This window comes from Heloderma suspectum, chromosome 3, assembly GCF_057233095.1.
Source record: "Heloderma suspectum isolate Gila_16-S chromosome 3, 16-S_ref, whole genome shotgun sequence".
Classification (NCBI taxonomy): domain Eukaryota; kingdom Metazoa; phylum Chordata; class Lepidosauria; order Squamata; family Helodermatidae; genus Heloderma; species Heloderma suspectum.
In genome coordinates this window covers 49,977,515-49,999,301 of record NC_139460.1, presented here as the reverse complement: position 1 = coordinate 49,999,301, position 21,787 = coordinate 49,977,515, and the positions used below count along the sequence as shown (strand labels likewise).

The 21,787-nt window shown below is 47.0% G+C and overlaps 2 protein-coding genes across 6 annotated transcripts in view; one reads left to right on the top strand and one right to left on the bottom strand.

Annotated features, from left to right (window-relative positions):
* Positions 1 to 21,787, bottom strand: part of ST3GAL6 (ST3 beta-galactoside alpha-2,3-sialyltransferase 6) — a 160,433-nt gene that overhangs the window by 6,937 nt on the left and 131,709 nt on the right. For 4 of the 5 annotated variants that reach the window (XR_014789050.1, XR_014789048.1, XM_084843194.1 and 1 more), the window contains one exon: positions 19,554 to 19,811. Coding sequence is in view for 2 of the 5 variants with exons in the window: in XM_084843194.1 (XP_084699320.1) it covers positions 19,773 to 19,811 (39 nt within the window). In the remaining 3 variants the exon portion in view is untranslated. Of the gene's footprint in view, positions 1 to 338; positions 394 to 19,553; positions 19,812 to 21,787 lie in introns of those variants that run through there. The other variant, XR_014789052.1, reaches the window with a different exon arrangement.
* Positions 1 to 21,787, top strand: part of COL8A1 (collagen type VIII alpha 1 chain) — a 171,344-nt gene that overhangs the window by 148,649 nt on the left and 908 nt on the right. Inside the window, exons 3-4 of the mRNA XM_084843179.1 lie at positions 13,030 to 13,339; positions 17,595 to 21,678. Coding sequence (XP_084699305.1) covers positions 13,033 to 13,339; positions 17,595 to 19,504 — 2,217 coding nt within the window. The 5' untranslated portion in view covers positions 13,030 to 13,032 and the 3' untranslated portion in view covers positions 19,505 to 21,678. The remainder of the gene's footprint in view (positions 1 to 13,029; positions 13,340 to 17,594; positions 21,679 to 21,787) is intronic.

Sequence of the window (21,787 nt, the reverse complement as noted above, 5' to 3'; positions counted from 1 at the left end):
CACAGCCCTTCCAAGTTTGGTTTGGGTTTTTGCTGCCCAAATTAAAAGCAGCCATGCTGGACCAACAGAGCTGCGCAGCCGCAAAGGAAGAGGGAGGAGTGGAGAGGAGGAAAATGGTGTCACACAGTTACTCACCACCCACCCCTCACCCACCGCAAACCGCGATGTCACCCCAAGGGAGGGTTAGGCAGCGCACCCCGCCGTAGTGAACCCGCAGCAGCTGAAAAGTTCACAGCAAAACGCCACCTTGGAAATCTGCATTTTTCTGGTGGAAACCACAGAAGGCTGTGAAGTGGCGAGTGCATCATCTGTGCCGAGGAACCTTGACTCACACCCACCTCGGAGTAAAAGCCGGGTGTAGATGGGCCCCAGGATTTGGCAATTTCTTGAATTCTGGAAGGGAAGAAAAGTTAAGTGTTCAAGGTGCCCTGAGACTGTGAAGCAGGGAAAATAGCAGAATCTGAAACTGCCAGAGACATGTAGGATGTAGGGAATGTTTGGCTGAAATGAGTAGGAGGAACCCACTTTTCTGCATGTTCAGCTATATATGCTAGTAGGACAGCTCTAAAGGTGTGTCAGTGAGAAAGTTACAGTGCAAGTCTGTAAATATCTACTCAGAAGTAAGTTTGACTGTGTCCAGTGGGGATTACTCCCAGGTAACTGGTTATAGGATGGCAGCCTTAGAGATGCAGCAGTGTCCAGAAGGTCAGAGCACTGCTGTACAAAAATTGCCGTACTGACCATTTTGAATCCCACTCTGAAAAGGCTGTTGGCCATACCAAAATTTGTCTTGCTTCTGACAAATGAAAGCGTGATTAACCAGGGGCACAGAAAGCGTCTTTGGGTGTTCACATTTGAAAGCATAGAGAGGAGGTGGTGATGCATGCTCGGGCCCTATGCCCTCCACCAGTGCAGCTCCAGGTTTGCAAGGGTCCTTGGGCAAAACACTTTCAATGGGCCCCCTCCCTCAATGGGTCTACCTTCTCACCACCATTGTCACCAGCTGCCATTGCGCCTCTTCCTCCTCTTTCTCATCATTGCAACCACTTGCTTGCTGGACTGGCAGAGAGACAGTGAGCAAGTAGATAGTGGCATCTGCTCCTCCTCCTGCTTACCACCACTGTTGGTTGTCTGGGCCAAAGCAAGAGGCAGGTGAACAAGCAAACTGCAATAGTGAACAGTAAGAACAAGTCTATGGCAAGGAATGGGCAGAAAGTAGATCTCCAGATCTTTTGGACCTCAACTTCCAGCATTCCTGACATGGTCTTCTGGAAGTTGAAGTCCCAAACATCTGGAGATCTACCTTCTGCACACCCCTGCTCTAGGGCATTCTTGAAAGTGGACACATGCTGGGGTGTGGGCCCTTGGTAAATGCCCAACTATGTCTACCCTTGATGCTGCCTTCCATCCCTACTCTCCCCATCAACAAAAGGTCTGTAGTGAAAGTGTTCACCTGAATGCAGTTACCGTTCTTCATGTGATCAAGAACCCTGATTTCACTGCAGACCTTCCCCATCAATATGGGGAGGACAGGGTGGAGGCTGGAGTGTGAAGGCATGCATCCCCATCTCCTCTCCATGGTTTAAAATCTGAATCCCTGAAGAGGGCTAAAGTTTAAATTATTATTAATTTTGCTTCAGCCTTCCCCAACCAGGCACCCTCCAGAGGTGTTGGACTATAATTCCCATGAATGGGAGTTATAGTCCAACACCTCTGGAGGTTGGGGAAGGCTGTCTAATAGCAAGTATGGTATATTCCTGTCATATCGCCTTCTCATCATATTTGAACCCTTTTGTACCAAATTGTTGTATTCGTGCAATTTTTTCCCCCCTCCAGATTGAGCTCCAGACATCTTCATTTCAAAGGATCTTGCATGGGGAAAGAGTCCTGTCAGAGTAGGCAACTACTCGAGATGGACCAATACACTGTTAGGCACCCTGAACAACCCAGCAACAAACCATGGGTTCTCAAGGTGGCTTGTTCAAGAAAAATAAACCACACTGCATGGTTAACAAGCCACTCTGTGGGAAATGTCCTGGCTTCAGACAACACGCTAACTCACAGTTCAGCAAACAACCCACAGTTCAACAACAACCCGCACTCAACCACTAAGAGTGGCTTAGCGTGTTGTGCGAACCCCTTCATTGACTCAGTACAAGCAGCTTTATACGTTCATTTTAACCTTTTCATGTATATAACTTCAGGACACAAGTGAGACTTAGGGCCCAATACTATGCATGTTTAGACAGGAAAAAGTCCTACAAGTCCCAGCATTCCCCAGCCAGCCATGCTGCCTGGGGAATGCTGAGAATTGTAGGCCTTTTTTCCAGTACAAACATGCATAGAATTGCACCCTTAAGAGTTTATATAACATTGGCTGTGTGCTAGCCCTTTATCGTTAGTGCAACATTTTGAGTCAAGTATTTTTCCCACTGAAGTGAACAAAAGCAACCCCTCTGACTTCAGTAACACAAAGTTTTGTTTTCTGTTGTCTTATCTAGTTGTTGTTTTGTTTTGTTTTTTTAAGAAGTGAGGAAGCTGTGGAACAGGCCAAAAAGTGATATTTAGAGTTGACTGATCCCTGCTTTCCTCAGAAAGCCAAGGCGGGGGGGGGGGGGAGAGAGATACACACAGGTGAAGCTTCCTGCACAGTTTGTATATATTCTAGAAAGCAGCAGTGGAGGCTGGTGGCTCCAATGCCAGTGGAGCACGGAATCCACTCCGTGTTTCCATCAGAACCAGTGAGAACTCTAAAAGGAGCTATCCAGGGTGTCTCTCACCTTGGATAGCTCCTTTAGAGTTCTGACTGTTTTTGACTGAAACCCTGACTGGATTGACCGCTCCACTAAGATTGGAGCCACCAGAAAAGGGCTCCACTGGAAAGCAATCCACCACACACTCCACAGGACTTCTGGAGCGCTTCTGGAAGTGAGAATTTCGGGATGACATTGTGTTCACATAATTCACTGTGATGCACAGTTGCCACTAGCAGCCGGCTTGCTCCATACCTGAAGAACAGACAGTTTCTCCTTGGCCTTCTAAGGGGCTCTGTCAGCCAAGTGTCAGCACTGCTGTCAAGCCTATAAATCTTTCGGTCTGTTTGCATTTGGAACTTTTCCTGCCATCCTGATGAGAAAATAATGGGGCCGCAGAATTCCTCTGGTACGTACAAAGCCGAGTTTTCTTCCCAAGCATCCTCTTATTATTTTGTAATTGAAAATCAAGTTGAAACATAATCAGGCACAGATGGTTTTGATATCTTTTGAGTGGTTTAATCATTGTATCATTACTTTGCCAAACAACACAACTGGGAGAAGCCAGATCTTAGGCCATATTATAAATTAATCAAAATGATCAAGTATGTCAGCAATATGCGCTACAATACTGTATGTGTTTGTTTGTTTCCCAGGTACAAAAAGTGATGCAAGAATATACAGCTCAACATAATAGTTCTGAATGCTCTTTGCATTACATTCTTTAAAAGGAGATATTGTAATAACTTTGATGGTCCAAAAGCAAGGCTTGAATTTCATAGAAAAGCTTCCTGGCATTACATTTGTTTCTTGCAGTTGAGCTCAACTGAAACCAAGTGGACTGTCAATTTGTTCTTTTACGGTGCTCTTTGAGCACACATATAGCAAAGATGGCAGCATACAGAGCCAAAACAAGAGGAAATTTGAGCTAAAAATGTGACACTTAATCAGATAAGCTGCCTATCTGTGAACTGGTATTTGAATCACTAACCTAAGATGGTGGGTATGCAAAAGCATGTTTATTTCAGATTTGATTTTCAGATATAACAAGGGAGGCATACGTCAGTGAAGACAGAGGGCAGCCTTCCCCAATTTGGGGCTCTCCAGATGTTTTGGACTATAACGTCCATCATCTCCAGCCAGCATGGCTAAACCCAGGATACATGGGTAAATGTACATCTGAATCATGGTTATTCATATTAGCTATTTAGAGAGTCAATGTCTTATATTCAGATCTAGTCACATTAATAAACACAGGACTGGCATCAGAATCTGGCATCCTTGGGCAGCTGCCAGGGTTCTAGTACCCTAGCAGGGTCCACCACTGATACCTGCCGTGGGTTCTCTTTAATTATTTTTTTCCAGCTCAGCACTCCAAGTAATACCTAGCAGCTGAATCTGCCATTTTAATTTCCCACAGCATTCCCTGACTTAGCATCACTTTGGAGCATTGTGGGAAATGATTTATTATATTTATTAAACAACTAATAAATTGGTTCTCTAGGCATTGTACAAAAATAAAAACATAATAATAATTCAATGAAATCACAATACATCACTAAAACCCAGCACAGCATAAAAATCCAAATAAAATGCATATCAACATAACAGAAGAAAATACAATGTGAATTACAAAGCTAAAGCAACCACCAGATACAGGGGCTTAAAACACACCACTGTACTAAAACAGAGATCTTTAAAGGCCTAGGAGAACAAGTAACTCTAAGCTTGGCACAATGTAGGCTCCAGGTGGGCTTTCTTGGGGAGAGCATTCCAAAGCCGGAAGGGCACCACTTGGTGGCCACACTCTGAACTTCAGATGATCAAGGTGGCATATGGTGAAGGGCTTCCATGGATGACAGAAATGCAATGAGCAAACGAACCCATCACCAGTTTCCCCAAGCCATCCCAAGATCAAAACCAACAGCCAGTGTGTGTGTGTGGGGGGGGGGGCTTTGATCTATGTTTGGTAAGTGTTTGCTTAGGTTTCTGTTGTTGAAACCCAACATTTCCAGTTCAGATAATAATTTCTTATGCAGTAGTGCAGCCTTCCCCAACCTGGTGCCATCCAGATGTTTTGGACTACAACCCCCAGCATTACTGACCATTGGCCATGCTGGCCTTTAGTTAATAGGAGTTGAAGTCCCAAACATCCAGAGGGCACCAAGTTGGAGAAGTGTGTCCAAACAGACTGAATCTATTCTGGATAAGTCTTTCATCTTAAAAAAAAAGTCTTGAGAAAGGATAGATCAGTCTGATGTGATTTACCTTAAGTGTACCCATAGAGCCCTATATACCCTATGATAATTTCTTTTTCTCTCTTTTTCTGATTTGGTTTTTACTATTGTTAAGAACCTTCCAGACAAATAAGGCCCACTGAATTCCAAGAAGTTTCAAATGAAACCACAATCCAAGTAAAAGCTAGTCAATCTTGCTGAAAATACATGTTATTGCAAGTTCTCTTCAAGAATAGAAAAAGCTCAAGAGAATAAAGTTCCTCATAAAACACATTTGTTTGGGAGGAAAAAAACTTCAGGCAATTCTGTTTATTGGGCCAGAATGTTTAAAGCCCAGCAGCCACACAGGTTTGGAAATTAAAAGTCAACTGTCTGGCTTGAGGGAAACCTGCGATGGCCCTGTTTATTCTCAGTGTAGCATTGCAGACTTTATGAAAATAATGTTGAAAACAACATCATCCCATTATTTGTTCAGTGTGAGTTTTTAACTGATGGGGCCTTCAGTGCACAGGGCCTTGCATATGTTTTTAAATAAATAACCATTTTTCTACCGTAATGCACTCAGCATTTTCAGGCCTGCCTGATACAGAGCTGCTTAACTGAACCATGTTCAGCGAAGAACCAGGCCACCTGATCATTTTTTGGTTGAGTGCTACGTAGTCAAACAAGGACTGGCACCAAGGGTAGACATGGTTGGGCACCTGCCAAGGGCCTACACCCCAACAGGGGCCCATTGATAGAGTGGCCACTTACGATTTGCCAAAAAAGAGGGAGTACATCACCAAAAAAGAGGACAGTGATTTGCATACAATTTTCATATGCTTATTGATATGTATAGATGCAAATTTAGAAATAATTGTTATAATTCAAATAGAAATATAGTGCATCTCACCATAGTGTGGAAGACTGTGACCTGTGTGCCTACTTGTTCAGTCTGATGTTCAGGTGCTAACTGTTGATGGACAATAGTTCTAGTGGATATCTTTATCTTTAAACTGGAATTAGACAGGGCAGCCATTCAAAGAGAGGACACCTTCAAACTGAGGACAGTCCTCTGGCAGCCCTTCAAATAGAGGACTTCAAATAGAGGGCCCTTCAAATAGAGGACTAAAAGAGGACTTATGGCGACCCTACCACTGACAACTCCTCTGGAGTTGCACCTCCTCTTCATCTGCTTGCTCACCTGCCTCTCACTCCGGCCTAGACAACAGTGCTGGTGAGCTTTGGATAGCTCCTGTAGAGTTCTGACTAGTTCTGACTGAAACCCGGAGTGGATTCGCTGCCCCACTGACATCGGAGCCACCAGCCTCCACTGGTCAAGTCACACCCAATGACAGCGCACAGCACCCTGGGGCTCCCATGCCCTAGCAGGGCCTACTACTGATACAGGAGGGCCCCCAAGAGAGGGCACTTTTCCGAGTCCCCTCACTCAAACCTGGAGATGGCCCTGGGTCCTGGTAACTGTGGATGTCCAGCTCTCACAGAGTTCTCCCCTAAGCAACCCTGGTATTAAAAATGCCTTTGGTAATAAGATGAACAGCAGGAACACACTAGAGCAAAGCAATGAGAGAGGTATATGAGGCCAAACTTTTTTTCAACTATTCTGCTTTGTTTTCCATTTGGGTGCACTTCATTTTGCTTTTTGAATAGACATACATTCTTCCAGAACTGGAGAGAACGTATGCATACAAGACAAGCTTCCTTCTCTGCAATGGAAAAAAAAAGCAGCCTTCTAGCAAAAAAGCTCTGAATGGCAAGAGACATTCTCAGGAAAAAATATTGCAAAAACATTTGTCATGGTTTGAATCTCTCCCTTGGAATGGGATTTGGAGTTTCTAAAGAGCTATAACATTAATACAAAGCAAAGCAAATAGGAGAGGCAGTTGTCTTCTCCACCCTTCTTGGAAAGAATAATCAAAGTACAGTGAGCTGAATTACTGTACATGGCACAGGCTCAGGCCCAAGACACAAACTCGAAGATTGCTTTACTTTTCTGACAACAGATCAGCCATAAAGCAGCATGGAGGCAAGAACTAAGAAAACACCGTGTGCACTGCATCAAAGTGAGCAAGTGAGAGGCCAATACCATGTATTGCTAGTTTTTAGAAAGGAGTGGGTAAGAAAGTATTTTATGGCAAGGTATCAGGCCATAAAACCATGGGATTGTAAGAGAGAATCATGTACAAGAATAATATTAAATGGCTTTAATCTAGCATCATACTTAAGTTATTTCAAGCTTGCATCATATGATGCATTTTAGATTTAGGAACCGATTCCTGAGTATAAAAAATAGTATGTCACATGTTTCCTACATTAGAGGTGAGACCTTTCAGGTTGAACTAGCTTAGGATGAGAGAGACTTCATGTCCTTGTAAATAAAAAGAGGCTTGTCAATTTCACTTCTCCCCTTTTGAAAGCACAGTGAAATTGACTAAGTTCCCTTAATGAAAACCTAAATTGTTTTAGGAGCATACTTTGAAATTATCATCTGAATGAGCCCTCACTTTGTCTGCTGAAAATTCTACCATTTCACCAGTCAATTATCCTTTCAAATGTCAAGATACTTTAAAGCCGCAGTCCTATGGCCACTAGTCAGTGACTAGACGACGATAGGATAGGTCGGTTCCCAGGAGCCAACCTCGAAGCCCACACACTGAGGTCAGTTACCAAAGAATCCACCCCCCACCCCCTCCTGTGCTACCTCATTGGCAGCGTGGATTGACCCCATGCTCTGTGTTTGTAAGAGCAGTGCAGAGCGGCAAAAATAGGATGTTCCCGGGGGCAGGCTAGGGCAGGGAGGTCGAAAATGCCAGTACAACACTTCATTTGTGTCATCCGGCCGCTGCTTCCCGCACTCCAAGGTCCCACAGGTAGACAGCTGAAATCGGCTGTCTAGCCGCAAAAGCGGGGGGTGGGGAGGCGAGGAGGACATCCGCTCCTCACTACTACTCCCCCCCTGCACTGGATAGGAGGTCGACCCCAGGGTTGGAGGCAACCGTCGATCCACATAGGACTGCTCCTTTCAGGGATGGTTCACATAGTTGAAACACCAGCACACCAGTATCAGCTTCATCCTGCTGTTAGCTGTAGGCTTTCAGCAGGTAGTCTTAGTCAGCACTTTGCAACTATTAAATAGTCTGATTCAAACCAGATTAATTTTTTAGATTCGGCACCTTGGGTAGTTTCAAGGATGAAGCTCTTAGGAGGGCACAAGAGACTTCGGGCATGTTGTAATATCTGTGTTTGCTTACAAATATTCAGGTTGAGCATAGGGCAGAACCAGATGCTATGAAGTAAACCAGGAGAGAATAATGGGGCAGGGGGATGATGCCTAGTATTTCCCCCACTCTCTGCTTCTCCCCTACAACCCTCCTCCCAGTCTGGTTTTTCTTGTTCCCCCTCCACTCTGGGGCTAGAAATAAGTCCAGCTGAGGCAAAGGACAAGATGAAACCCCTCCTGCCACCTCTATTGGACAGGGGATAGGGTCCTCCAGCACACCTGAGGAACGTGAGCTAGCTCATGGGGTATAGGATAGACAGTGTGGCACACATAGCTCTGTACTCCAAGAGAGGAGAACGCCTGGGGCGGGGGGCAGGGCACTGGAGGAACGGCTGGGGAGATGCCACTGTGGCAGCTACCTCACTCTGCATAATGGTAGGGCCAGCTTGGCTGGAGGGGTGAAAGATCTGAGAGATGGCTTGCAGGGGAGAACTATTGGGCAGGGGCTTGGCTGCTAAACAGCCCTGAGAAGAACAGACCTGAGATAACAACTTCCAAATCTCAGTTTTTGTCATCACAGCCTCAACTGCTAACTTTTGTATGAATATGACATGCAGGCTCAACCCCAAGCAGAATAAAACCAGGCTGTGTTTCATGTTATACATTTTCTTGCATGAAGATAAGCAATTTTCCAATCAGGAGCCACATGTCCTGCGTTCAAATGTTTAAGGGCGCAATCCTATGTGATCCACCCTTGGTACTCACAAGCCTTTGAACTTGGAGGCTTCCAAGTATCCACTGCAGAGCAGGAGGTGTGGCGGAGGCGATCATGCCTCCCACTTTGCATTTCAGCTAGATGGACTTTTTCACCCATCTATCTGCAGAGGGGGAGGGAAGGAGGCTGAAGAGGCCTTAGGGCAAGTCATGGGTGGGACGGTTCTGTTGTGCTCATGCCCTGCTTGTGGGTTCCTGGTCAAGAGTTAGTTGGCCACTGTGTGAACAGAATGCTGGACTAGATGGACCCTTATTCTGATCCAGCAAGGCTCTTCTTCTGTTCTTAGGGTACAGCACAAGCCAACCTCTCCAGTCCCCTGCCTACCTATGGGAACATTCCCTTTGCCTCCTCTCTGAGGTCGCTTTTGCGACCTCAAAGGGGCAGCCAGCGTGGTTCTCCCATGCTGGCTGGGAGGGGGAGGAGAGCTGAGATTCCTGGGTTTGAGGTTGGAGTGCTGTCTCTGACCTCGGATCCAGGAATCCAAAATATCCTATCCCCCCCCCACACACACACACACACCGCTGGCTCTTTTTAGGGGCCACAGGATTGCTCCCTATGTCACACACATCATCCTCTTCAGTAACTATTCCTAAGGGTTAATGATAAAAATGATAGGACAGTTATTTCTTAAATGTACTTTCATTGCAAATCGCCAAACATGCTAAAATCATACTAAGTCCTGTTGGCAGCAGAAGACAGATTTGTTTAAAACTTTAAATCAATGGAGATTGATTTCTTAAACAGTTGCATATATACTGAGTTAGGGGAGTGATACCTGCATGTGCCAGGTACTTTCAAGCAATGAGGACGTATTATCAAGGGCCTTGTTGAGCATGATCTTCAGTGTGTTCCCAGTCACCTTTTCCTGATAAGTCAGGCCTCCAAGTAGCTGAATATAGAAACTAAAGAATGGAAACTGTGTGTAATTATGAACTGGTGTGTTATGTGTGACTCAACTATTTTAATACTGTACATGTGGGGGGCCCAAGTCCAGAGACACATGTTCTCAACTTTCACTCTTTAGTAAAATATGTGCAAAAAAGAAAAAAAGAAGAAGAAAAGAAAAAAAGAATGTAAATGCCTGAGGGTTTAGTAGTCTCCCCATTGTGTCAGTATTTCCTTGAAAGAATACTAGTTGTTCGAGGTAAAACCATGCAGTTTGAGCCTGTGTTACTTGCACAGCTATATTCTGCACTGCAGACCCAATTACGATGAAGATGCTGGGTGGCGAAGGATCACCTTTCCCAGTGTCGAGTTATGCTAGTTCGAATGCTGTGGGAAATGCGATATTCCTGCAAAAGACGTCTTACCGTGGGAGAAGGTGTTGGGATCTTATGCAATGAATAGCTATTTCACATTTACTGTGCTCTCAACTGATCATCTTTTTAAAGATCGCAATTCTTCGAAGAGTAGGATTTCAGAATCTTATAGCACACACTCCATCTAGTGTGCATTTACTAATATTGCTTCTTGTTTTCCCTTTCCTGCCTTTTTTGGTGCTATCAGATGAAATTCTGACCTCTTCTTTCCACATTGTCTGTATGTTTTACATTTGGGTGGCACGAAAGCTTCATGGGAACCCCAATGGACACAGCAAAAAGCATCGTCAGTCCGTTGGGGAACAGCCCTGCTTGGGCAACTCCATTGTTCATGCAATGCTTTCACAGACATTGCATGGCAAAGTATTTCCTTTGGCTAGGAGCTCCGTGTGCTCACCTGACCTCCTACCTTCACAGGTAGATGCTGGCTCAGGGCAAGCTTCTTGGAGAGATACCCTCTGCCTCACCTTCTCTCAGGGAAGTTGTGAACATCAAATGAGATCGCTCCACCTTCAGTACCCTGAGCTCCTTTAGGAAGAAGAACAGGAGGGTTACATACTGGGAGACCCAGTAGTGCAGTTAGGGCTCAACCCCAGGGCCAGGGCCCCCCAAAATGACCACCCAGAGAGTGGCACGTGATCTGAGCCTCAAGGCGGCCGAAGCAACTTCCATTTTATTCCTGCAGTCATGATGGTGCTATGATTTCTGAAAGTTTAAAAGGCAGAACAGCACATGCTCAAAGTATTTCTTCTTTAAATCAGGGTTAGCAAATAGTGGTTGTTGTTGTTGTTGTTGTTGTTATTGTTGTTGCTGCAGTGGAGGCTGGTGGCTCCGATGTCATTGGGGCAGTTAATCCACTCCAGGTTTCAGTCAGAACTCTAAAGGAGCTATCTGAGGTGCTTCACACTTTGTATAGCTCCCTTAGAGGTCTGACTGGTTCTGCCTGAAACCCGGAGCGGATTCACCATCCCACCAACATCCGCGCCACCAGCCTCTGCTGTGTTGGTGGTGCTGTTGTCCTAATAGATCAGGAATGTAGAAGCAGTTGTAAAGCATGGAGCAGTGGCTGTGGGCAAAGAGAAATGTTTGCCGTGTGCTTCACAACTTCAGTCATACACATAGCCATCTGAAGGGGGGCCCCATAAGACCATTATATCCCCAACATCTGAAATCACCTAGCTACACCTAGAGATGTCAGAGAATTCCTCCACGGATCTCAGGGAGGCCGAATGCCAGTGCATTTGGCCCCCCGAAATCGGTGGCAGAATGGCCTGCCACCCTCCGCCCCCCCTGGGATGAGAGTTACCTGGGGCGGATCTTCCGGGCGGCAGCGGCTCCGGTGGTGGCTCTGGCGGTGGTGCGGCAGCAGCGGCGGCCAGTCTTCCGACTGGCTGCTGCTGCCGACATTTCCAGTTAAAAAAAAAAAAGACAAGATAAATCTTTATGTAGCCTATCACAGCTAGGTTAAAAAAAAAAAACTGTGATAGGCTACGTAAATGTTTACGTAGCCTATCACGTCTGACTTTAAAAAAAAAACCGCGTGTACGCAAATGGCGGTGGCCACGGCCGCCGTCATTTGTGTTCCTTATTTTGGCACGTCTTAGTCTACATCAAGATTTATGTAGACTAAGATGGCGAAAATAAGGGGAACGCAAATAGCATAGCGGACGCTACGCTATTTGCGTTCCCCTTATTTTTGCTGTCTTAGTGTACGTAAATCTTGACGTAGACTAAGACATGCCAAAATAAGGAACGCAAATGTTGTTGTTGTTTTTTAAGTCAGACATGATAGGCTATGTAAACATTTACGTAGCCTATCACGGCTGACTGCAGGGACGCAAACGGCGGTGGCTACGGCCGCCACCATTTGCGTCCCTGCTAGCCAGCGGCCGGATGTCTGGCTGCTGGCGGAGCCAGCCGGCGGCTCCGCAGAATCCCTGCGGAGCGGAGCCGGCCAGCGCAGATTCCGGGGGGAGGGACGGAACACCTCCCCCCCACCATCAATATAATCCGCGAACAGGTAAGTGACATTCGTACATCCCTAGCTGCACCACTGTGGGAGACATCAGCAGGTCTTGAAGCTTCAACAGTCCCTTCCCAAATGGCAGGTCTGCTCCTAATGGGAGATCCGCTCACTGGGAAGGGCGGCATTTCAAGTTGCAGGCTGCAGCCTTCTCTGCCAGTACATCTGCTCATGAGTAAGCACACAGTAGTAGCCACAGTAGTAGCCACAGTAGCAAAGCCACACACAATAGTCAAGACCCTGACCTCAGCCCCCTCCCAGAGGCCAAGACCTCAGACTCAGACTAACCTCAGACCTGCCACCAGCCCTGTTTGCATTCATGCTGGACAGCTATAATGAACATTTGCTGGAAGGAGGCGGGAATGTCTCAGCCAGTGGAGGCTGGTGGTTCTGATCTCAGTGGGGCTATAAATCTGCTCTGGGTTTTAGTCAGAACCGGTCAGAAGCCTAAAGGAGCTACCCAAGGTGCCGAACCTATTTTGGGGATTGGGCTGGGCACCTTGGATAGCTCCTTTAGAGTTCTGACTGGGACTGGTTCTGACTGAAAGCCAGAGTGGATTCACCGCCCCACTGACATCAGAGCCTCCCATCTCCCCTGTTCTCCGCCAATTTGCGCTTCCCAAGATTTTGAGTTTGCCATATTCATTCTTGCAGTTGTGGTTATATTTGCTGGTTTGTTTGTCTGCTTGTTTTTTCATGCAGGTCATGGCTCTATTGCTAGCGCCTACGTGGCTCTTGGTGGTGGCTGTGACCATTTGCCTCGGGCTGTTGAGATCTACCCAAGCTGGTGCGTATTATGGCATCAAGCAGATGCCCCCGCAAGTGCCTCAGTACCAACCCCTTGGACAACAAGTACCTCACATGCCGCTGGGCAAGGATGGCATTCCGATGCAGCACATGGGCAAGGAGATGCCACACTTGCCGTATGGGAAAGAGTATGTGCCTCAGTATATAAAAGAAATCCCACAGATACCCCTGCTTGGCAAGGAGAGGGCTTCAAAGAAAGAGAAAGGTAACATGGGCAAGGGATGGGCCATCTTTCCTCCCTTGACCTCCTACTCCCCCTGTCCTCTGTTATTTATCAGAAGAAAATAGGTGCATTTGTTTGTTTGAACATTGAAAGCCTATCAGAGCTATTTCCCAAGGAACTGGGGGTTGCTGTTTGTTGGGGTGGGCATATTATTGCTAGGGATGTCTGTCACTGGGAAATTCAGCCCTTTGGGGGCTCGCTGGATTTCTGTGATGCTCCAGCTCAGCTTGCCTTTGCGAGCCAAGCTAGGGGTTTTTCCAGACATCCAGGAACACTTTCTTCTTTTAAAAAAAATGTGTAAATAACCATTTGTGCAAATTGCACCTGCCATTTGCATAATCTGTGCAAATAAAATAAAAATTCTCCCTAATTATGGCAACAGGATTTTTGAAATACTCTATCCAAAAGTGCACATTTGTGAACAACCCGGGTGTGCATTTCTGCATCTTGATGACACTTCCCCTCCATTTTCACCACTTTGCACATCTAGTTCCCCAAAGGTTCAGAATTTTCAAACGTACAGCTGGTGGTAAAGCACATGGTCTGCATGCAGAAGGCCCCAGGCAGGGTTGGAGAAGCTCCTGCCTGAAACCCTGGAGAGCTGCTGCTGCCAGCCAGTGTCGGCAGTGCTGGGCTAGATGGACCCAGGGTCTGATGTGGTGAAAGGGAGCTTCCTGTAGCCCTATGGACTCTCAGATTACATTAGCCAAATTTGGTAGAGCTGGCAGGGAAGCCACAGGACTAGATACAATTTGCTGTCCACCTGAAGGTTGTACCCAGAGGATGCAATCCTATCAAGCAGGCTTCCCCAACCAGGCACCCGCCATGGGTGGGACTACAACTCCTGTCATCCCTGACCATTGACCATGCTGGCTCGGGATAATGGGAGTTGCACTCCAACACCTCTGGAGGGCAACAGGTTGGGGAAGGCTGCTAGAAAGCGAGGCGTGCCCCTGGCTGGAGAACCACATGCCCAGCCACAGGGGTTCTTTGATGTTTTTATTGCAGCCACATGCAAAAACAATTTTTTTAAAAAATGAGTTGCTTATTCAGCTGTGCAAACCGTTGCAGTAGCAACTTCATGTTTGCTTGCAAACTCCTCCGCCATACATGTATAGACGTTTGCAGAACTGCAGCCAAATAAAATATTATACTAGGGCTGCAAGCTATTATTGACTATTCAGTAAGGTTAATTAACTCTAAAATGTCAACTGCAGAGTCAGGTATGCACCCGATTAATCAATGGGACTGTGAAAAGCAAAGGCGCAGAGCACAAGGGTCATGGCTGTTTGGCCCCACAGATGCAGCCGTGCCTTTCTCCTTGTGCCAGAGCTGATAATAAAGTGGACTAAAAATAGGTTTTTCCCACTGATCTGGGTACAAATCTAGCACTTATTTTAGCTCCCAGTGTCACATTCTAACAATAATAACCCACAGATGAGGTACTGGAGGTGATGGTGCAGAGTTGAACTCAGTGTCAAAATGTCTTAAAAAAAAACAAAAACAAAACCTAGATAACCCACAGCCTTCTTCAATCTAGAGCCCTCCATATGTATGGGATTACAATTCCCATCAGGCCAATGCTTGTGCTTGCTGAGAATGATGAGCATTACAGTTTAACACAGCTGGAGGGCTCCAGGTTAGGGAAAGCTTCCAGTACTGATGAGCCTTCAATATGCTTCTTTTAAAAAACCATTTCGGCTCTGGATCTTTCTGCTAATCAGAAAAGTCCCTATTTCCTAACTGGATGGAAAAGGAAGTATCAAAGATTACCCTTCCTGCTTAGCAGGAGCTTTATTTTCCTTTTTTTTTTTTTTTTTTTGGCACAGGAAGCTTTCATAAATAAAAGGCATATTTTTCAAAGCTTCCATTGAAGTTTTCCAATATATAAATTTATTTAAATTCAATCAGTCAATGTATGAATTATATAGTCAATTGAAAATATTTACAGAAGTGCCCTTGGAAGATTCAAAGGTTAGGCAAACCTCTGTTTGTCCCAATGTTTTACATAACCAAGAACAACACTTGTTGAGAGACATAATTTAAAGTAGATCCTGAAATAAAGAGTTTTGTTGTACTGGGAAAGGATATGCGGTAGAGCGGGGGGGGGCAATTTGTGGACCTTGGACTAATTTTGAAAGTCTGCTGCAATTCAGAGCTTTGGCAAGAGTGATCTCTCCCTCCCCTGGCAGCCTGCTGGGCAAGGAGGCAGGGGAGGGAGAGCAGTGGTGCAGCTGCGGTTGGACTTCGGGGCCAAAGTCCGGGGCCCTGCACCCAAGGGGGTCAAACATAGCCAACCACAGAGCAGCAGCTGATGCGGGCAGCAGAAGCAAACTCCATTTATTCCTGTAGCCATGACAGTCTATGACTGAAGTGAGTTTAAAAGTGCAACCTTGCAAATGCTCAGGTTGTTGTTGTTGCTGTTGTTGTTATTTTATCAGGATTGGCAAACAGCTCTGTTGTGGTTCTAACATATGAGGAATGTAGAAGAAGTTATAAAGCACTGAAGGGAAAGAAAGAGAAATATTAGTTGTGTGCTTGGCCATCTAAAGGAACCCTCAAAGGACCATTAAGGGCGCAATCCTATCGAGAGATTCTCTTCTCTTCTCTTCTGTGCTCCAGCTGCCCTGCATTTGTGGCTAGATGTGCGTTTTGGTGCGTCTAGCCGTGGTTTTGGGAAGGGGGAGGGAAGGGGCCCGGAGACCCAATAGGAAGCTGCCTAAAGTGTCTTCCACCGTCTCCTCCCCTCCTTGTCCCTGGGACTGCCCCCTTTTGGCCCCCTCTGTGCTCCATTTACGAGTACGGAGGCAGCGGCAGCACAGAAGGAACGTGCCAGCTATGATGGGATGGGGGAGGTGAGGGTGGTTTCTGGAAACCGAGGTTGGACAATCTCCATTTCCAGAAACTGAAGAATTCTACAGCTGTCTAGACAGTGTCTAGTGGCCACCAGATTGCTCTCCCCATTCGGGGTCTAAAATTACCCTGGCAGGAAGGGTTGGGGGGAGAGAAGGGGCAGATAGAGAAAGAAACAGGGTCGCCCTACCCACCGCTGCCTTTGCCCCCCGCCTTTGGTCAGCATGCAGACCCTGACAGTTTACCCTTGAGGGGAGGTGGCCCTCGACAGAAAAATGGTTCCCCAGCCCTGCAGTAGAGGATGGAGAGAGACAAACAGAATACAGAGGACTGCGGGTCTCTGTGGAGCCGTTGGGAGTGCTTCAGCCCTGAAAAGTGGCCAAGAAATGTTTTGAATAAATAAATTCTTATCTACAGAATGTAACTTTGCACTGAATTGAGAATCTTGTCCCTGAAAAATCACAAGGAAGATTTGCTGGGTTTGTTTTTGTAAAAGCCAACGTTGTAAATGTTTGTGTTGTTGTTGTTCAGTCGTTCAGTCGTGTCCGACTCTTCGTGACCCCAAATGTTTGTGTAGATGGGTCTGATTTATCAGCATTTAGCACCCCTGGGTAGTATCCGTTGTTAGTTCTACATGGAGTAGACCCATTGAAATGAAAGAGAGTTAAGTTACTCACGAATTAAATTATACTTAAGTCTCATTCATTTCAAAGGGTCTGCTCTATTTAGCACTAACACTGGTTACTACCCCTAGTTCTCAGAGCAGAATAATGCCTCCCTAACTCTTCTCATTTCCATTTTCATGTCTGCCATGTTCAGAGTGACACCACCTTTCCCTTTGCGATTCCCATTAGTGGACTGCTGTTTTTCTTGACTTTTCTAGATTTTGACATGGGGTGGTGGCAGGGCCGGGGGGACTGAAAGTTAAGGTCATGTCCATTTCATATTTCATATCAGGGATGCATTAGGAGAATACGGCTGTGCCATTGAAACAGGGGAAAATAGCCATTTGGGATCTGCAGCATGATATTAAACCAGCCTTCCCCAACCTGGTGCCCTATAGATATCTTTGGGCTACAAGTCCCATCAGCTCCAACCAGCAGTGGTTAGGGATGATGGGAGTTGTGGCCCAAAACATCTGGAGGGTACCAGCTTGGGGGAGGACAAAATTTAATCATTAAAATGGCAATGCTTTTTCAAAAATAATTGTTAAAATCATTACATTTTATTGTTGTTATTATTGCTAACAGTGATAGAAAATCCAGGCAATAGCTTGGCCCGTGCATTCTGCTTGAGCGCACAGGGGATCTACAAGACAACTGACATAATGGTTAACTCTCTCCCTCTCTCTCTCTCTCTCTCTCTCTCTCTGTCTTTTATAAAGCCGAAATCCCATTAGCCAGTTTGAGAGGTGAGCAGGGTCCTCCTGGGGAGCCAGGACCAAGAGGCCCACCTGGAGTTCCTGGGTTACCAGGACACGGAGTGCCAGGAGCCAAAGGAAAACCAGGTCCACAAGGATATCCAGGGATTGGCAAACCAGGTATGCCCGGAATGCCAGGAAAACCAGGAGGAATGGGGGCTCCTGGACCAAGAGGCGAGATGGGGCCGAAGGGAGAAATTGGCTCGATGGGCATTCCGGGGCCCCAAGGGCTACCAGGACCCCATGGACTACCTGGCATAGGGAAACCAGGTGACAGAGGATTGCCAGGACAGCCAGGAGGAAAGGGTGAGCCAGGAATGAAAGGACAACCTGGAATACCAGGCCCTGCAGGTCCAAAAGGAGACAAAGGCATTGGGATCCCAGGATTGTCAGGGCTAAAAGGTCCACCTGGTTTACCTGGGCCTCCAGGTCCTGTTGGACTTCCCGGGATAGGCAAGCCAGGAATGATTGGTTTCCCTGGTCCACAAGGGCCTGCAGGCAAACCGGGGCTTCTAGGGGAGCGGGGGCCTCCAGGTTTAATGGGAGCTCCTGGGATTCAAGGTCCTCCTGGCCTCCCAGGCATAGGAAAGCCGGGCCAAGATGGAATCCCAGGACAGCCAGGCTTTCCAGGTGGGAAAGGTGAGCAAGGCTTGCCAGGCTTACCAGGACCTCCTGGCCTACCTGGGATTGGGAAGCCAGGCTTCCCTGGACCTAAAGGGGACCGTGGCATGGGAGGTCTCCCAGGGCCACTTGGGCCAAAGGGTGAAAAGGGGCACATGGGCCCACCCGGCATGGGTGGGCCACCAGGAGAGCCAGGCCAACCAGGGTTGCCAGGAATCATGGGGCCCTCAGGGGCTATGGGGTTCCCAGGCCTTAAAGGAGAAGTTGGCGCCATTGGGCCTCAAGGACCTATTGGTCCAAAAGGTGAACTTGGCTTACAAGGTTTCCCGGGAAAGCCGGGTTTCCCAGGGGAGGTGGGACCTCCAGGTCTCAGAGGCTTGCCTGGTCCAATGGGACCCAAAGGAGAAGCTGGTCACAAAGGGTTACCAGGTCTGCCAGGTGCTCATGGGCCTATGGGACCCAAAGGAGAACCGGGAATCCCAGGAGCTCAAGGCCATCAAGGCCCTTCTGGAATCCCAGGCATTGCAGGACCCAGTGGTCCAATTGGACCTCCGGGACTTTCTGGGGCAAAAGGTGAACGGGGCCTACCTGGCCCACCAGGGTTTCCGGGAGTGGGGAAACCGGGTGTTGCAGGGATGCAAGGACCACCTGGCAAACCTGGATCCATTGGTGCTCCTGGCCAGCCAGGCCTCCAGGGCCCTCCAGGGCCTCCTGGCCCCCCCGGCCCCCCAGTAATGATGCAACCCACACCACCAGCTATGGGACAATATTTGCCTGAGGTGGGTCCAGGCCTTGATGGAGTGAAGACTCCATATGGCTACATGGGGAAGAAAAGCAAAAATGGCGGTGCTGCCTACGAGATGCCAGCTTTCACGGCTGAGCTCACCACTCCTTTCCCACGGGTCGGGGTGCCCGTGATGTTCGACAAAGTCCTCTATAATGGCAGGCAGAACTATAACCCCCAGACAGGCATCTTTACCTGTGAAATCCCCGGGATCTACTACTTCGCCTACCACGTCCACTGCAAAGGGGGGAATGTCTGGGTGGCCTTGTTCAAGAACAACGAGCCTTTAATGTACACATACGATGAATACAAGAAAGGCTTCCTGGACCAAGCTTCAGGGAGTGCCGTCATTCAGCTGATGCTCGGCGACAGAGTTTACATCCAGATGCCATCTGAACAAGCAGCAGGACTCTATGCCGGCCAATACGTTCACTCATCTTTTTCAGGGTATTTATTGTATCCCATGTAAACCAAACAATTGGACCAAACGAAAACTCTTTTTCTGTGCTTCAAACCTATACCATTGAAAGATGCATTTAATTTTTTTTTTTTGGACCAACATGTACGATAATTAAAATAAAATTAAAACTTTAAACATTCTGTACAACTTGTTATAAAGAGAGAGAAAAGTGGTGATAAACCCAACAGGGATCTGTTTGCTGCTGTACCCTGAACAATTTTCAACATTTACCTGCTTCGTTGGATTGAGGATAATGCCATGTCAGGGCGCTTGCTCGTCACTCGCTTCTCTGGTTTGTGTACCTGAAAGCATTCAGCTAAAATGGGAGACAATAAAGAAGAGAAAAATGAAAAGTTTATTTTATAGGACTGTACGTCCAGAAATATTTCTTTTAAATAACACTGACTTAAAGTAGGCTCAAAATTCCTGCAACATAAGCCAAGATCCTCCCTGCCCAAAGTCTTTATTTTCTTTCCATGCAATTTTTCCCTAACTCCTATTGATACAGACTGGTAGAAAAGGACACCTTTCAGGGTTAGCTCATTGGCAGAAATCCAAGGAAAACATTCCCAACGCTTTTTCCAGCAAGTGGCAGTGGGGGTCATCTTCCCAGGCCCAGCAGCTGGTGGAATACTTTAAGAAGTGTCCAGACAGATTTGTGGAGTATTCACCCTCAATGACTTTTTAGACAAAACGTGAGGACAAGAGATTCTGCCTGTTAAATGACGCCAATTAATATTCGTACAATGCAGGTTAGCGGTTGCCAGATAGTCACTGTTCCAGATTGCCAATGGACCTCTGGACATGGATACAGGGAGTTGCAAGGGGTGTGACATCTGAGTTACAGATACCAAAAGATGGGTCCCAAATGAGCCCAATGTTCTGGGCATGATCTAGTCAAAGTTAAGCACTTTTAGGCTGCCCTGATTTCAATGGCTGAGAGTTCCATGCATGCATGCCCAACTACATAAGAGCATACGTAAGAAGTGTCCTGTGGGATCAGAATCTAGTCCAATATCCTGTTCCAACAATGGCCAACCAGATGCCTGTGGGAAGCCCACAAGGAGGACATCAGCACAATAGTATCCTGCCAGCAATGGTATTCAGAGGCATACATATACATAACATGGCCATCGTGACTAGCAGCCATTGATAACTACCTGTGATGCTGAATCAAATATACTCCCCTCCCAGTTTACACACACACACTTCATCCACAAAGACCCATGCAGGAGGGAGCAGAGTGGCTTTTAAACTTTTTCTTCTCTTGCAGTTTTCCTGCCCGAAACAGCTCCCTGCCCATCTATGTGTACCCATATGTTCTCTCCCACCCCCAGGGAGTGATTTTCAGAGGAGAGGGAATAGAGTTAAAATGGCTCCCCTCACTTCCCTTGCCTCTTCCCCTTCCCTCTGCATCTGGAGGGAAGCTATATTCAACTCACCGTCATGTGCACTTTGGCTTCTAACTCCCCCATCGAAATCAAAGGGATCAAAAGAGCTTAACTTTGGCGGGTTCGTGCCCCCTGTCTGTGTACCTCTTTGTTTGGGAAGCCGTGTTCTAGGTCCTGATTAAATCATGATTTTCTTTGGGACTGAGAAGAAAGCACTGGGTGTTTTGTTTTTCATACGCGCAAACCTGAAGCTGCTTATTCAAGTGCCACCTTCTTTCCCCACTTAATAAATGAAGGAGAAGGTGGCTAGCCATGGTTTGGGACAGCACATTTTGCTTCAAGCCACAGAGTCTTGTGCACATGGAAATAGCAAAATGCCATGGCCACAATCCAGCACACCATTGACCCTGCTTCAGTCCATTGACCCTGATTAAAAGGGATGCATGTCTAACAGCGGTGAAAAGTGACAACCGTGTGGATCAGAGGTTTAGCAGGGAGTAGAGGGAGCAGGCAGTCTAACTTAATCTCTGCTCCCTTCTGCTGAACCTCTGATTGGCACCATCGCCATTTTTTCAATAGAGGCATGTGGACACAGCACTGATGGGCTGGATCAGTGGAGGAACTACACGTACAGGGCCAGTCCAAACCCAGCAGTCAGACCTGGCAGCTGCATAGGGCATTGGAATTCAACAGAATTCAACAGACAACAGACACTGTGCCACGCTAGGACTAAATCCTTCCGAAGGGGAATACAATTCCCCCTGCCACTCAAGGACCTTGGGGCAGCCCTGGGTCAAGACAGACATTCTGTGTGTCTAGCAGCTATGCCTTTTTTCATTTTTACTCTACAGTAAGTGCAGGAGGCCCAGTCTGGATTGGAATCCTAGTGCAGTGGGTAGGA